This window comes from Penicillium hispanicum (genome assembly GCF_028827665.1).
Source record: "Penicillium hispanicum strain IBT 35686 chromosome Unknown utg000004l_segment0_segment0, whole genome shotgun sequence".
NCBI lineage: Eukaryota > Fungi > Ascomycota > Eurotiomycetes > Eurotiales > Aspergillaceae > Penicillium > Penicillium hispanicum.
Window position 1 is genome coordinate 3,561,275 of NW_026623196.1, and position 14,998 is coordinate 3,576,272.

Below are 14,998 nucleotides of genomic sequence, written 5' to 3' on the forward strand. Positions count from 1 at the left end.
GTGTTGCTATTACGCCCAATCTGCCAATTCAGGGGGCGTACGCTTAACTAATCATAACATACAGGAAAAGGATAAACTATTAATGCAATTCTCCACACTCATTCCAACACTCTACCATACACTGGGCGTCAGAGCGCGTTGAGGTAGGCGGTGATGGCGATGATGACGGCGAGGAACGAGGAATATAGATTCTTTTTAAACTTCTGTTCTCCTATAGTGCCGAGTCGAAGGATGATGATCTGAAAACTATAGGAGCCATTGATGACGTACAAGTGGAAGGGTACAAGTGGAAGGTCCCAAAGTCAATAGTGTGTGTGGATCGCCAGATTCTTTGCAAAGAGCTTCTGTTCCGGAAATAGGCCGGAAGGAGCCAGTTAAAATGGCGTAGGGGATAATACAAGGTTTGTATTATAAATAAACAAAGGAGAGGGTAAATATGTGGTTGATACTTTCTGAATAAAGAAGCTAGCTCAAGGTAGAGGTCTGGTCTACGACCTCAACAGTGAACCATTTTCTAGGTTATGCCATTTAGTATTCCCATGGTTTATTCTCAGTATCAAGAAATTTTCCCTGTCGGCGTCCTGGATTCTCTGTTGGGGGTTTCTTCTCTGTAATCTTTTGGGAATCAGGTGTTTCGTTGATATTCGAGGGTAGTAGCGAGAGACCGCTCACTGCAAGAAGATCTTCGATGTTGGTGCTGCCACTGGGGTGAAGGCCCCTACAGTCTTCAAAATCTTCCAGGACCTTGTCAATTATCTCCGCCTGGCCACTCATATGCAGAAATTTTCCAATACAAGCATGAATTTCGAGAAGTTTAGGATCTGGAAGGTCCCAACGTCCTTTGTGCACTCTGAACTTGACCAGCCGACTTCTAGGTAAACTTCGTATCGGCCCTGTGGCGGTATCTGGAAAAGTCTTGATTCGATATTGGTGAGGAACTCCAGTTGCTTCAAAAATGAGTCTGAATTGACCGAATTCTGTGTGAAGTTGGGAGTCTAGCATCATGATATTCTTTTCCGAATTGATCTGTTCTGCGGTAAAGGATATATTGCGAAGAACTGGAAAGTAGCGCCTTAGGTTGACCCAAATCTTTGTGTGTCTATCCACAGCCTGGCTGTAATCGGCCTGGAAAGATCCAAGTGCAAATGGAATAATATGGGCCGCTTCGAGATGGGTTGTTAATGCGTTCTTTGGATGGGCGTGACGGTGGCTGTACTGCCCCGTTGCAAGACATTTGTTGCCATCTCTTTCTAAACAGTGCTTCCGAAGCTGCGACTGAGGGCTTCTGCTGATGGGCTCGATCTGTAGCTTCTTGAGATTCTCGATTGAATCTTCAAGGCCAGAACGCGGAGACGGAGTGATTTCAGTGGGTGTTTTGCCACCTTGTGCTTTCATGGGAATCAATAACCCATTTTTGATGCTTTGGACTAGTTGTCGAAGCCTCTCATCATCTGCACACTCTGAAATATCCCCCGCCAGATTCCTTTTCCCATCAGGAGGGAGAACTTTGAAGAAGTCGCCGAGGAAGTCCTTGGTTTTGTCGGTGGGATCAAGTGGTGTGTAACTACCCAGCTTTTCATCCACCTTCTGGGTTGATGTGAGTAATAATCGAAAAGACCAGAAGACACAGCTGGACTCACTTGCTTCGAGGATGATGACATTCCGCTGACTACTCCCGGTTGGGTAAGTTCAAGGCCAGTCTGGAGGGTACAGACAGCAGTACGATCAGTTGAAGCCTCGCGAGTGGATGGGGAATGAGTGCGATTGGTTGAAAGAAAGTTAGGAAGAGGTGGGGGATTTAAGTTTGAATGAATCGCGGCGATTGGCCGTCACTTCTCACCGCCTTCCCTCTGCGTACTAGGTCAGCTGGTAAAAAGGTATACTTACTAGTTCGCCTGCTAGAAATTATCAATAGACATAGGAGGTCAATTTGCGGGTAAACTGGTGATTCGAAGATATTTTGACAGCGAGGAGCTGGCAGGGAGTAGGTGGGTTATGTATAGCTTGATTACAATCGATTTCTGTATGTTTTGGCTGTGTAAATTTCATATATTCCTAGGGCATCCTAAAAAGACAGGATTTTCTAAAAATTTGGATGCACGGGTAGTAGGCACTAGTAGAGGCAACCCAGTTAGAATTTACGGAGGTGTTGCAGCCACTGCAACGAGGCTCATTCGCCAATTCCCACGCAAAAATGGCCGATGACTGGCTGTATCTCGTGATTACGGCTTTGATGTATTTACGGTAGACATCTTAGATTGTTATAGTGGTGTACCAGCTCGTACTGGTACCCCAAAACGCTGTGGTATATGCTGTGATACCCCATAGTTGGACCAGTTGTTGACAAAGTTGATGATTAATTTGATGTTCCGTTTCGCAGCAGCAGCCACGACATAATCCAGACATTGGAGACCATCCGGACCGGTGTTAATGGTTGCCGTTCCATTCTGCAGTTGGAAATACGCCTTGCCGTCGGTAGGCTTACTGTTCACATCACTGAAGCCCCAGACACAGAGGATGCGGAGACCGGATCGAGCACGAGATCGACATCGGCGTCGTCGGTCAGATAGCTAATCCAATAACTGTTGGTTCCGGGGAAGTGGCCTGCCTGATCATCGATCGTAAAATTCGAGCCCTGAGTACCGGGAACGTCGGTGCTGAGGGCGTTCCGGCGAATGTGTGTCCGACCTGAGCCGATCAGAGTCAATATACAGGATCATCACGTCCGTCGATCATCGGGATAATTACCACTTGGTGTTTGACCCACTCGGTGGCTGCTCCCTGGGCCACGATGAAGAGCAGAGCAGTGGGAACTTTAATCGTTGAAGGCGATGTCTTTGCTGTCAACATGGCACCGGTGGGATTTTATGTTCGTCACGGGGAAGATGGCGAGACGGAATGAAGGAAGCTCCTTGTCGAATCGGGATCTCGTCGAATGTTTCATCGCTTTTCCTTGGCGACTTCCCACGAGCTGCACGGAGACGATCGCCGCCTTCCTCTTGCTGGAAGCGGTTTAGCATCAAGTTTCACGTTCCCCAGATTCGACCCGTGTTGAATCCGGCAGCTCCTCCTGCGAAGCGAATGGATCGCCGTCCCGCTCCTGCTTTCTCGTGCGTTTTCGCACCTCTCCATTTCCCCAGATCCGTCTCATCCCCCACCATCCAGCCATCCGCGGGCTTCCACCCGCCATGTTTCTCGCGTTTGACGCCTCGCAGGGCGAGGGTCTTAGTAACCCCAAGCACCCCAGGCGCAGTGAACGGATCGGTCGGCGAGGGATGATGATGCGCGCGTGCAATTCCTGTCGTCGGCGCAAAATTAAATGCTCTGGCGACAAGCCATGTGAGTCTTGTCGCTGGTACAAAACCCCGGAAATGTGTGTCTATCCAGAGCGGCGGCAGTCGTCCAGGTAAGCAGGATCTCAGCGAGAAGGAAGGCGTTGGGCACTTCAAGGATCTCGACTAAACCAAGTAGCCACTCGGAGAGATCGGAAACCGCTTCCAACCCGTACCGAGTCGCCCTGGAAAGGCTCTTTCCCGACCAGTTCCCGGAAAACATCGTCAATTTGCCCCGGGAGGCACTGGTCGAGTTGATGAACGGAGGTGGCTCTCAATCGGGCCAGCATCAGGATTCGCCGACCCTCGCTGCATCTATACACACCAACCACTCCGCATTGTCGCTGGGACAGCCAGTGCTGGAGTCCTTGCATTCGATGCCCCCCGAGGAAGGCCTCGACCAAGACCAGTGCCCCAGCCGATCCGGCTCCCTGGAGCAGATCTCGGACGATGTCAACGCGCTGTCCTTGACCACTCGGCAGCCCGCCTCGTACTTGGGGGTATCTTCAACCCAGGCGGCCTTGAAAGTCATCACATGGCTGCTGCCACGGGCCAAGCCATACACATCCCACGCGCGGCCGCGAGATCACGACCGAGCCGTGAATCCAACCCCGTCGTCAAGCTCGCAGTCCGGCCTAGCGCCCACCGAAGGGGAAATCCTTGATGCGTATTTCGTCGACTTTCATACGCTGGCACCACTATTGGACGAAAAAAGCTTTCGCGCCACCCACTTAATTGGGAACCGGACAGATAGTCGATGGCTAGCACTGTTGAACATAGTGCTCGCGTTGGGGAGTATTGCCGCCTCGGACCCGGATAACCACAACCACCGGACATATTTCGACCGTTCGATGAATCTCCTGAATTTCGCGATCCTTGGAGCGCCTAGCATCGAGACGGTTCAGACCCTAGGTCTCATTGGGGGCTGGTATTGTCACTATGTCAGCCAGCCAAACCTTGGGTATTCCCTGATAGGTGTGGCTCTGCGCATGGCGGTTTCGCTAGGGCTACAACGTGAGCCCTACGACAGCCATTTCGTGCCAGACCCTACTCGGGCTGCTTATAGGGAATACAAACGCCGTGTATGGTGGGCCCTCTGCTGTTTGGAAACATGGGGCCATGAAACCCTCGGCCGGGCGTCTATGGACTTATTTGCTCCAACCATCACCGTCTCCCAGCCTCGCCTGCTTGATGAGGTGCGATTGCATTGCGTCCCTGTTTCTCTCCACTCTGCTTTCCTGGAATGAGTACGCCAATCTGACGGGTCAGTAACGCTTACTAGGAAAGCTATCTCGCAGTCCTTCCTCTGATTGAAAATGTCCGATTCATCAAAATCGCCTCCAAAATACAGGAAGCGTTAGCCTCCATGCCAATGATCACACTCCCAGAAACTTTTGAACTGGATGCACAGCTTCTTCGATGGTGGGACGACTTACCTCCGGCTGTTAGAGACTATGAACCATGCCCCGAGTCTCTGTATACCGCGCGGACCGTGATGCGCTGGCGGTTTTATAATCAGCGGATGCTGCTTTATCGCCCAAAGCTTCTCAACTACGCGATGCGACGAGCTCCTTTCATGACTATTAGGATGGAGGAGCGTAACGCCATTCTTAAGTGCCGGGAAATCGCGGAAACTACAATCCAAGATATTTCCATGACGACCAGATTGAATCAAATGATCGGCTGGAACGGCGTCTGGTTTTTGTTTCAGGCAACGATGGTGCCTTTGATCTATCTAGCGACTCGACCCAGAAATGACGATTCTGCCGCTTCCTTTGCATCTTGCAAGATGCAGGCTGAGACAGCTATGCTGACACTCGACCGTATGAGACCCTACGGACCCGCCGCACAACGCTCCTTGGAGGTTATTTCGGGGATTCTCGAAGCTTGCCTAGAAGGAGCTGCAGTGGAAACTCCCGACACAATGACCGAGGGCCTCGGATTCCAGGGTATCTCTCAGATGAATGCGTTTGATTCTTATTCACCCACCACGCGAGATCAATTGTCGGACTGGACGGGGATGTCTCTCGAAAGCCTTCCACCACAGTCGATGTGGGAATTCCTGAGTTGGGGTGCTGAAGATTTGTGGCCTGGAGTGCCGGTTCCCGGTTTTACAAATCAGGGCATTTCGACGTTCCAAACCCACGGGGGAGGTGGGTGAAGGCGCAGCATCATCGGATTATAATCCAAACCCAAATCCTTGAACGCGCCCGGTGAATACCATATGTTGTCCAGGCCTTGCCGTTTATCTATATCAGTTGTCACGAGATTGAGCTCTCCAGTCTCTACATAATTGATTGCCGCGATATTGACTAGAGTCAACACGTAGACCACAAGGTATATGGGACGGTATTCGAACGGTTCTTTGAAACTCTACTGAATTGACCTTCTACTAAGTAGTCAACTCAAACATCGTCCCCTCGGCGATTCTTTGGTCTCGAACCAACCGACACAATCCAAAATTTCAAGATCCCATCTTTCCGTGTCTTTGCAACATGATGGCTATAGACTCCTTGACTTGCAATAACGAACCGCCCTTCATACACGAGTTAGATAAACGCTCAAGGGAACGGAGGGCGCGTCAGAGAGAATCTCAAAAGCTAAGCTTCCTTGAGTTCCAGCACCTCATCAGTCTCCGTAGAAACCACGACCTGGTGTGGTTGGGTACTCTTCTTCCTCGGGTTAGGGGCAACGAAAATATCCGAGAGCTCCTCAAGGGTCCTCTTGCATGTTTCAACGGCAAAGAAGTAGATGAGAATGCATTGAACACCATTCCAGCCAGCAAGGATGATATAAGTATGCCACGAGATGGCTCCCATGGCATTCCCGATTCCGAATTGGTTCACGAGCAGAGCGATGTTAGTGAAGACGGAGTAGACAGCCATGCCCTTAGCGCGGGTCTCATACGCCAGGCACTCAACAGGATACATGGCTTGCAACGGAGTCCAACCAAAACTGTAAGTAAACCCAGCGAGGAAGATCATCACAATGGAAGCTGTAGCGGCTGATGGCTGTTGGGACTTTGAGTAAATACCCGTAGCAGCTGATAGACCAGCAAAAAAGAGCTAATTTTTCAAACGTCAGCGAATCGAGAACATAAACCGGAATGCTAGCAGATTAGCACTGACGGCCGAAGATATAGATGACCCCATCAACATAGGTCGTCGTCGCAATTTGGGGGTAAAAGCACCGCCAATATAGGCTCCTCCAGCAGAGAGGACGGTGTAGCCGAGATTGACATTCAGGATTTGAGTGGTATCAGTCACACCCGCACTTTCCAGTAGTCCACCCATATAGTAAGTCGTAATCCCTCCCTGCGACCACTGACTAAAGAAGGCTGCAATACCAACGCATACAAGACGCCATCTCGCAGCTTTGGTGTTGATAAGCTCTCGGAAGTCCCACACCCGCTTATCCGATCCTTCCAGGTTGATTGCCTGCTGATATTCACGGATTTGGAGCGTGACATAGGCGTTCTGGCAATTACCCTCGCCGTGGAATTTCGTGATAATATCCCAGGCCTTCTCGCTGTGGCCATGGCTATAAAGCCATCGAGGTGATTCAGGTATAAACCAAACCAACGCTGCAACCAAACAGGACGAAATCAGCTGGCAGAAAATAGGGATCCGCCACGCGCGTGAGTCTTGATAGATCAAACATCCCCTGCAGGCACCTGCGGCGGAAATGGCGCCAACGTAGTATTGGCAATTGTATAAACCAGTCAGGACGTCACGGTAGGCGGGGTGGCTCATCTCAACCACATAGGCCGGCGCAGCTGAAGCAGCGACGGAGTATCCAAAGCCTATCGTGGCTTTTGTTAACATTCCAGTCCCAAAACACGGTCTATCTGCCGAGAGCTTAGTGATCACTCACCGAGGAAGAACCGGCTGGCAAGAAGTTGATCGATGTGATTGGCAGTGCCACCAAGAATCGCACCGAGAATGACAGAAAGGGACCCGATGAACATGCCGGTACGTCGGCCTAGGTTGTCGAGCAGGAAGCCGACGAAAAGTAGCGCACTGACTCCTCCAATCGTGTACATTCCCTGGATAAGGGATGCTTGAGAGCCAACCAAGCCGGCGCCAAAGGTATCTCGAAACTGGGAGATGGGAAGGAGAGAACCCATGAGCGAGCCATCGAACCCTAAATGGAGTCATTCGATGATATACTAGGAACACACACTCTCTCCTTCTCTCTTACCGTTCAAGGCGGAGCACAAATATGCCACAGTCAGGAGTCCGTATAGCCTCAACATCGACGGACTCCATGGGTTCGGGGGATCAGACCGTTTGGCCAAGTCCAGGGCCATTGAGCCTTGAAGGTCCTCCACCCTGACACCCTCTGCCATCTCCAGGTGAGCCATCTCACTGGATCCTTCTTTCGCAGAGAGCTGAGGTTGCACCGCGTCTGCTGCCATGATATGAAAAAGATTCTGGTTTTCGGCGCTCCTCGCAAATAAAAGCCTCGAAAATCCAATCTGGTTATATCGAGGGAGCTGAACTCTCGGGTTAGGTAGTTGGGTTCCTCTTCTTATATACCGGCAGTTTCATGGGTTGGAATCGCCTCATGCGCAATCGAAGCAGATGCTGGTAGCGGAGCTCCTTGGCCAAAAGAGACACAAGCGTCTCGTAAGCTTTCTCTCGCTTACCACAGCCCCCCGTTTCTCCATTACCCCAGACGGGAAAATATGCAGACGTTGGGGGAGAGTGTGTGGGGTGATTCGAAGTCGACGTTTGCGCAAAATTGATGCTCAGCCATCTCCGCCTCTTCCTTGACCAAATAGGCAACATTCCGCCTCAATTCGTACTCCCCATACACGGCCCGAGTGCATGGAGTTGCGTCGAAATCGGGCCAGGGAAATGGTATTGGATGATGATTATAGACAAGGAACATACTGAGAATGATACTTGACAACGGAGACCCTGCGAAGGATACGTAGTTGATTATGATGGGAGGATGCCTGATGGTTCTGGCAGCCCGCCTTGCATAGCTCTCAGTCGAGAGGATTCTCCCTCCTTCCTTCTTCTCCCTCTCCAGTGCATACAGGTTCTCCAATTCGCGTAGGTCTCTGTCTTTCCTTCTTTCTCTGGACCTCTCTGGTCCATCATAGCCGTGAACGTCATCGATATAGGCCACTAAAATCACGCGCTAATGTACTCACGCGTGTTTTCCTGGCTGAGATTATTCAGAAGAGCTACTTATAAGCAATGGGGAATCATAGCTTGTTTTTATTCTCTCTAAATTGAAACCCAACAATGACAGACAAAATTATCCGGATACCTCTACTTGTAATTGACCTCTTCATATCTGAGCCACAAGAACTTCAGATAGGTTCTGTGTAGTCAAGCGTGGTATATCCCATCACATTAGAAATCAAAAAGAAAGCAAAACAGAACACAACCTCATTACCCCAAGCAGCGATACTTGAGTGGAGAGTCGTTCTCACTGAGCCCCGAGACAGTCACCGTCTGCTCGTCGCCTGGCATGATATCCAACGCGCTGTCGCTGAGCTGTACATTCTCTCGTTCCTCGAATACGAGGCACTTTACCGGTCTGCGAGCATTGATCATGAGGATCTGCTGTCCAGGGGTAGTCCCTTTCTGAGCCTTCACTTCCAGGCCGCGATCAGCGAAGTCAAGGTACTTGAGCGGCTGTGGCCAATCGGCATCACGAGCCACAATACGGCCATCGATCCAGAGTCGCACGGCGAGAACGTGAGGCTCGGGCTGCGTGAGGTGATCGATGACTCCGTCTGAAACAACACTAGTTGTGCCGTTGGGAGTGATGGAGACATCGTAGGCCTTAGGGGCCCGTAGATCTCGCCCGCTCGCCACCGACAAAAACCGGAGCTCGACGGTCCCATTCAGCACCTCCGGGCCACTACTCACAACCCATATCTCGTACTTGCTCTTGGTTGGGGGTCTCGCGTGAACGATGCTCCAGTCGTGGTGTTCACGGCGAACGCCAACAGCTAGCGGCTGCATGACACGCTTCACTGTATAGTACGCTGGCTTGGGTCGGAGAAAGTAGTCGACAATCGCCCATGAGATGGTCGGCCAGCAATCGTTAATTTGCCATAACAACGCTCCCCCACATTGGCGGCCATTTCCCCATTGGCGACGCCATCCACGGTAACCGAACATCATCGCTTCCGCCTGCACCACTTGGGTAAGATAAATATACGTCTAGATATCATTATAAGCGTGCTTCTTCAATCCCGGGGTATGATCAATGATCGGTGACAGCCAAGCTCACCTCAAGATCACTGGCCATTCGCAGGTTCTCCACGAGATAGGTCGCCAGTCGTCGTTCGTGGCCATCCGCCTTATTATGAAAGTCCATAACCTGGGATTGCGGGAACTTGTCGCATTCGTTTTCGATGAAATAATCGATCGTCGCCATATGCGGAAACGCTTCCATACCAAATTCGCTGTTGAAGCGGCCGCCTAGGGAATCGAATATTTGGTACTTTTCCTGTGTTCCGTGCCAAACTATTGAGATATTAGCACAGTTCACATCGCGATCCAGATAGACACACCATTCCACTGATGAATGTCTCCAATCGTAGGATCAGAAGTGACGTTTCCATCACCCCAGGGGCTGCCTGGGTGGTAGAAGGTACTCGGGGAGAGCTTCGCCAACTCCTCCGGCAGCAGCTTCTCGTAGATGTAGCGTGCAGGGAAATCCGTCTTCAGCCAGGATTCCGGATCCTTGTCCATGGGATTGTAGGTAAGGTTCGCCTGCTCCTGGACTTGGTAGTCTTCATTGTTTCCCACGTATATGACGATGGAAGGGTGGTGTCGTAAGCGGCGGACGTTGTAGATAGCCTCCTGCTTTATCGACTCCAGTAACTCAGGCCAGACTGGGTAGTTTCCGCAGGCGAACATGAAATCTTGCCATACTAGTAGACCCGACTCATCGCAAGCCTCATAGAAGCTTTGATCTTCGTAGATTCCTCCGCCCCAGACTCTAGTAATGAATGAGCGTCAGAGGGGGGGACTTGATGAAGCATGTAGGATGGGTCTTTGAGCTTACCTGACCATAGTCTGACCTCCCTTGACGATGAGATCAATCCACTTTCTGTATCGTTCGTGACTAATACTGGGGAGGAGGCTATCGGCCGGAATCCAGCAAGAACCCCCGCAGAATATATCTTTTCCGTTGATGCGGAAGAAGAAAGACTTGCCGTGGTTGTCAGGCAGTTGGATAAGTTCGGCCGACCGAATGCCAAACCTCTTGGATACTTTATGCAGCTCCTTCCCGTCTCGAGAAAGAGACACAGTCATACTGTATAGAGGCTGAGAGCCGTATCCATGAGGCCACCACAGCTCTGGGTCGTTGATCTGCAACTTGGCGTCCACGGTCTTCCTAGAGCCCACGTCTATGGAGACAGTTTGACGGGCAATCTCCTCCCCACGCAGAGACAGACAAAAGCTAGCTGTATAGTTTCCGAAGACAGCGGCGTCAATTTCGGCGGTTGCTGTGATGATGGCTGTCTTGTGATCAGGCTCCAGCTGTGTCTGGGGCCATAAGTCTGCTACTCGCGCCGAGTAGACCTCTAAGCGTACCTCGCGCCAGACACCAGCGGTCATGATGACTGGGCCCCAGTCCCAGCCCCAATGGTATTGCGCTTTGCGCACAGCCAGACGTGCCATATCACCATTGAAGCCCTCCCATCGGTGATCTGGGAACTTGCTGCGTAGCACCTCCGCCTTGGCCTGGGCGCAATCAAACTCGATCTCTAGCACGTGTGGGCCGTCAGAGCCAAGCAGCAACTTTGTGACATCGACCCGATGGCCAATGAACATGTTGTTGCTTGTCAGGATTTTCTCGCCATCAAGCGTGATGGATGCAAATGTGTCCAAGCCATCGAACACCAAGTCCACTTTCGCGCCAGTGGGAATGTCTGGTCTCTTCAGCTCCGTTCGGTATATCCATGATTTCTCGTTGACCCAGTGGGCCTTCAGTTCGTTGAGACCGATGTAGGGATCCTCGAGCCTAGATTTTGAAGGTCAGTCTGGGTTGTATGGCACATATTCTCTCTCGACCGCTTCTGAATCCAACCTTTTGTTCGCAATGAGGTCCTGCTGCACAGTGGAGGGAACTGCGGCTACAGGCATCCACGCGTCTGGAGCATCATCGTCTCGGTCCTTGAAGGACCACCCAGTGGCCAAAGAGTGTTCGAAAAAGCTCATGTTTGGCAATCAATCAAGTGACAAGTCGTCTTCTTCTTCGAGCCACGAACTCGGGGGGGGGGGGGCATTGGCAAGTGCACGGAATGGCAGTCGTTTATACCGAACCCAACTTTGAGGGATCTGAACACACGCGATCTGTCCTCGCTGTCCATCTTTGGCCTTCCATCCCCCATCAAAGTCCAAGTTTCGGCCAAAATGGGAGATGCGGCATCGCCGTGCCGGAAAGGCAACGGAGCTGTCGGCCCTCGGCGACCGATTGCCTATTTCGGCCATCAATAGGCGGAGCTTCCGGCCGGACGTACTTGGCGTGATGAAACATTCAATTCAGACATTATATGATCGGAGGCCAGCTCTGTAACCTTTAAGGGTCCGGATCATGCATGAGGGAAATAAGGGTCCACTCTAAGCCACCTCAACCCCGCAACTCATGGTATGATCTCCAATTCCGAAAGTCTATTGCAAGTCTGATCCTGACGACAATGCCATCATCCTCATTCGTCAATATAGAGGACTGAAGAATGGAGGAGGAGTGCAGAGACTTCCAAGGTTGGTGAAAAGACATAGTCATGTCCAAGAGAGAGAGAGGGAGAGAGAGGAAGAGAGAGGGAGCGCAAGCTATCTACATGACAGCGGGCGACGGTCTGCTAACCTCCAGCCGCCATCAGTACTTCGGTCTCATTTTGAAACATCTTCTACGCCCAAGTTGGAATGGTTGCAAGAAGTGGCACGTTGCATCCGTCGGAAGATTTACCCTTGTATTCTTATTTTGAAGGCCTTCGCGGAGACAGGAGCAAATGAACACGAAGCACCGCTTGCCAAGTTTCCCGATTCATGGACGGGATAGGCTCATCAGATGGCAGGTCATCAGTTCGCTTCGAATGGGAGCTGGTCTTTCCCGCTTTCCATGCCTGTTGAGTGGAGAGCTTCATTGATGTCACGTCGGCTGCTTTGGTGAGGTATAACGAACACCGGCAAAACTATATAAGGACGCAATGAGCTTTCTGCATCACATCGTTCATCATTGATCGCAATTTCTCTTGTCCGCACAGGAAACCAAGAATCTATCATCGTCTTCATTCAGCAAATCTCATCCAAGATGCGGCTTCTATCCTTCAGTGCTCTTGCACTTATTCCTGCTGTTATCTCGTCGCCCGTGGCAGGCAACCAACTTGCTGCCCGAGATGATCAGCGAGGTAATGAGACTGTTTCTGGTCTTGGAGCTCGTAAGCAAGCAGTAACTAGCGCCGGGGGCGACACTCGCGACCTAGCTATTGCGATGCTGGAGACAAAGACCATGACCGCTGATTATACCTATGGTATCCGACAGCACCCTAGTGGGCTCAATATGTGCGCTAACAGTGCTCACAGGAGATGGCAAGACTGGTGATTCCACCAACTTTGGTATTTTCAAGCAAAACTGGTATATGTTGCGCACCTCTTCCTCTGAATTCTTGGGCGAAACCGTGGCCCAGGTTGCCGATGGTGCAATTTTGAAGTAAGCTACTCTATATCACTAGACTTTGTGTCGGCTAATGCTGAGAGCTTTGCAGCACCGATCTGGGCAAGGACATCAAGGCCCGTCATGACGGCGAGGAGAAGTATGGCTTTGACGTTTGGTTTGCCGGCCACCGTGATGGGGAGTCTGGTATCAAGAATCCCAACACTCAGGACATCAAGGGTCAGTTTCTTTTTGATCATCATAACCATGCCTCGATATAACTTGGCTAACTTGGCGAACAGACTACAAGGATGCCGTTCTGTGGATCCAGCAGCAGATCGAGAGTGATAAGAAGTACCAGAGTGATGATACTCGCTTCTGGGTCAACGTCCAAGCCATCTAAGCGCCGAAAGAACAGCTTTTCCAGTGGATGTTCTTGCTGGATTCAATATCACTTTCGATTCTATATCGGGTCTTACACAGTGGGGGACGAGAAAGTCTCGTCCTCTAGGACAATGATTGTATCTTCTTCTGGAATGATGCTCCATTGGCTCCCGCTTTTTGTGCTTCTTGATCTTCCCATCTGTTGCGGCTTCGCGCACGTCCACTCGTTTACATGAAATCAAAGTTGTTATTTCACACAGAAGGGACATCCACATGCAACATGTTTTAGTCGTGCTTGACTAAATCTAGCATCGTTCGTAGAAAGAGATCTATGTGCGAAGGAAACATCTAGTGAAACGTAGTGTATATGTTGGAGAACAAGACGGTCATATCACCAGGCCTTATAGCTCATTACCAGAGATAGTACTTCAATTGAGTATAATATTATGTACATGTACCTCTATTATACCGATAGCGAATCGGTATGATCAAACGGAGTCTATTAATGGCGCCCTGAGTATACCTGTTGCCATCACTTCCGAGCCCCCCCATTCCCCTGCATCTCAGTAAATCGAACGGGCAGTCGGCGTTCCCTGTTCACTTCAAGGTTGAAAACATCCAATCGCTGGTATCCACCCACAACATCATGATACTGTTTCCCTTCAAAGCAGTGATCAAGATCCAAATCAGCGTAGAGGACCCCTTCCGAATGCTGAAGGAACTGTGTAGGCTCTTGTGTACGACTCTGCTCGTCAATGGTAAACCCTTCTAACAAGGCACCAGTGGGGTCCAAGAACATCGTCGCTCCGCGCTGAGACTCTCGTAGAGTCTGAGATACATGAGGGAGTCCAGAGGAGACCATTTCAATTGCGTCTGCCCCGAGGACTGCTGCACAGAGAACGCCGAAGCATTTCGCTTCAAAACAATGCGCCGCAGCTCGCGTCCGATTTGCGACGACATTATCGTAGTTCCCTGCCATCGCCTGGCCCGTAGGCTTCTCATCTTCACGGTCCGGTCTCGCGGAGGCCACCATTCGCGTGGGCCAGATGGCCGGCCAAGTCGAGATGTGAATCTGCTCTCCCTGAGCGATCAGGGAATACCGAGCCAGCGGGTTCGTGTTCTCGCCACAAATCAAGTTTCCAATCTTCCCTGCCGATGTCTCTGCAACTTGGAGGCCGTGGCCATCGCCGGGTGCCCAGGTGAGCTTCTCGAAGAAAGTCGGCACGAGCTTCCGGTGGTGAACCATGATCTCGCCCTGGTCGCTGATGATGATGTTGGAGTTGTACAAGGTCCCGCAGCTGGTTCGGACCTTCTCTGAGAAGCCGACGCTGACCATGACTCCATTGTTTTTGGCTGCAGCGCGGATCGCGTGAATCTCTTCTCCGTCCGCGTAGATCGATTCAACGGCCATTCGCTTGAACAGGTCGTGGTTTTCAGCCGGGGATCTCACGGCACTCCATACTGGGAATGCAGGGATGAAGGACTCTGGGAAGACCACGATATGGGCTTGGTTTTGGGCGGCCTGCTCAATGAGACTGACAGCTTTTAGGGTGGTTTCTCGTGCCGATAGGAAGATTGGAGCGACATGGCAGGCCGCAACTCGAGTCGGAGTGGCCATAGTAACTCTAGAACTGACACTCAGGGCCAAT

General features: G+C 51.1%; 7 protein-coding genes across 7 annotated transcripts; 2 read left to right on the forward strand and 5 right to left on the reverse strand.

Moving 5' to 3' along the window:
* Positions 1 to 528: 528 nt before the first annotated feature.
* On the reverse strand, positions 529 to 1,661 carry N7459_005084 (HNH endonuclease signature motif containing protein; the record flags this gene model as incomplete). The annotated part of the gene is made up of 2 exons (XM_056944268.1): positions 529 to 1,587; positions 1,641 to 1,661. 2 exons carry the CDS (start codon positions 1,659 to 1,661, stop codon positions 529 to 531), a joined length of 1,080 nt encoding a protein of 359 aa, XP_056801151.1.
* An 827-nt stretch (positions 1,662 to 2,488) lies between these two features.
* Positions 2,489 to 2,850, reverse strand: N7459_005085 (uncharacterized protein; the record flags this gene model as incomplete). The annotated part of the gene is made up of 2 exons (XM_056944269.1): positions 2,489 to 2,688; positions 2,724 to 2,850. The coding sequence occupies 2 exons, from the start codon at positions 2,848 to 2,850 to the stop codon at positions 2,489 to 2,491; spliced, it is 327 nt and encodes a 108-aa protein (XP_056801152.1).
* A 338-nt stretch (positions 2,851 to 3,188) lies between these two features.
* Positions 3,189 to 5,493, forward strand: N7459_005086 (uncharacterized protein; the record flags this gene model as incomplete). The annotated part of the gene is made up of 3 exons (XM_056944270.1): positions 3,189 to 3,406; positions 3,472 to 4,528; positions 4,615 to 5,493. 3 exons carry the CDS (start codon positions 3,189 to 3,191, stop codon positions 5,491 to 5,493), a joined length of 2,154 nt encoding a protein of 717 aa, XP_056801153.1.
* Positions 5,494 to 5,932: 439 nt separating this feature from the next.
* On the reverse strand, positions 5,933 to 7,749 carry N7459_005087 (uncharacterized protein; the record flags this gene model as incomplete). The annotated part of the gene is made up of 4 exons (XM_056944271.1): positions 5,933 to 6,397; positions 6,461 to 7,143; positions 7,206 to 7,475; positions 7,533 to 7,749. 4 exons carry the CDS (start codon positions 7,747 to 7,749, stop codon positions 5,933 to 5,935), a joined length of 1,635 nt encoding a protein of 544 aa, XP_056801154.1.
* A 988-nt stretch (positions 7,750 to 8,737) lies between these two features.
* Positions 8,738 to 11,527, reverse strand: N7459_005088 (glycoside hydrolase family 2 protein; the record flags this gene model as incomplete). The annotated part of the gene is made up of 5 exons (XM_056944272.1): positions 8,738 to 9,517; positions 9,588 to 9,823; positions 9,871 to 10,301; positions 10,368 to 11,330; positions 11,397 to 11,527. The coding sequence occupies 5 exons, from the start codon at positions 11,525 to 11,527 to the stop codon at positions 8,738 to 8,740; spliced, it is 2,541 nt and encodes an 846-aa protein (XP_056801155.1).
* A 1,096-nt stretch (positions 11,528 to 12,623) lies between these two features.
* N7459_005089 (uncharacterized protein) lies at positions 12,624 to 13,368 on the forward strand (the record flags this gene model as incomplete). Its single annotated transcript, XM_056944273.1, has 4 exons — positions 12,624 to 12,843; positions 12,896 to 13,022; positions 13,078 to 13,205; positions 13,268 to 13,368. The coding sequence occupies 4 exons, from the start codon at positions 12,624 to 12,626 to the stop codon at positions 13,366 to 13,368; spliced, it is 576 nt and encodes a 191-aa protein (XP_056801156.1).
* A 513-nt stretch (positions 13,369 to 13,881) lies between these two features.
* On the reverse strand, positions 13,882 to 14,967 carry N7459_005090 (carbon-nitrogen hydrolase family protein; the record flags this gene model as incomplete). The annotated part of the gene is made up of 1 exon (XM_056944274.1): positions 13,882 to 14,967. The coding sequence occupies one exon, from the start codon at positions 14,965 to 14,967 to the stop codon at positions 13,882 to 13,884; it is 1,086 nt and encodes a 361-aa protein (XP_056801157.1).
* Between the last annotated feature and the right edge of the window lie 31 nt (positions 14,968 to 14,998).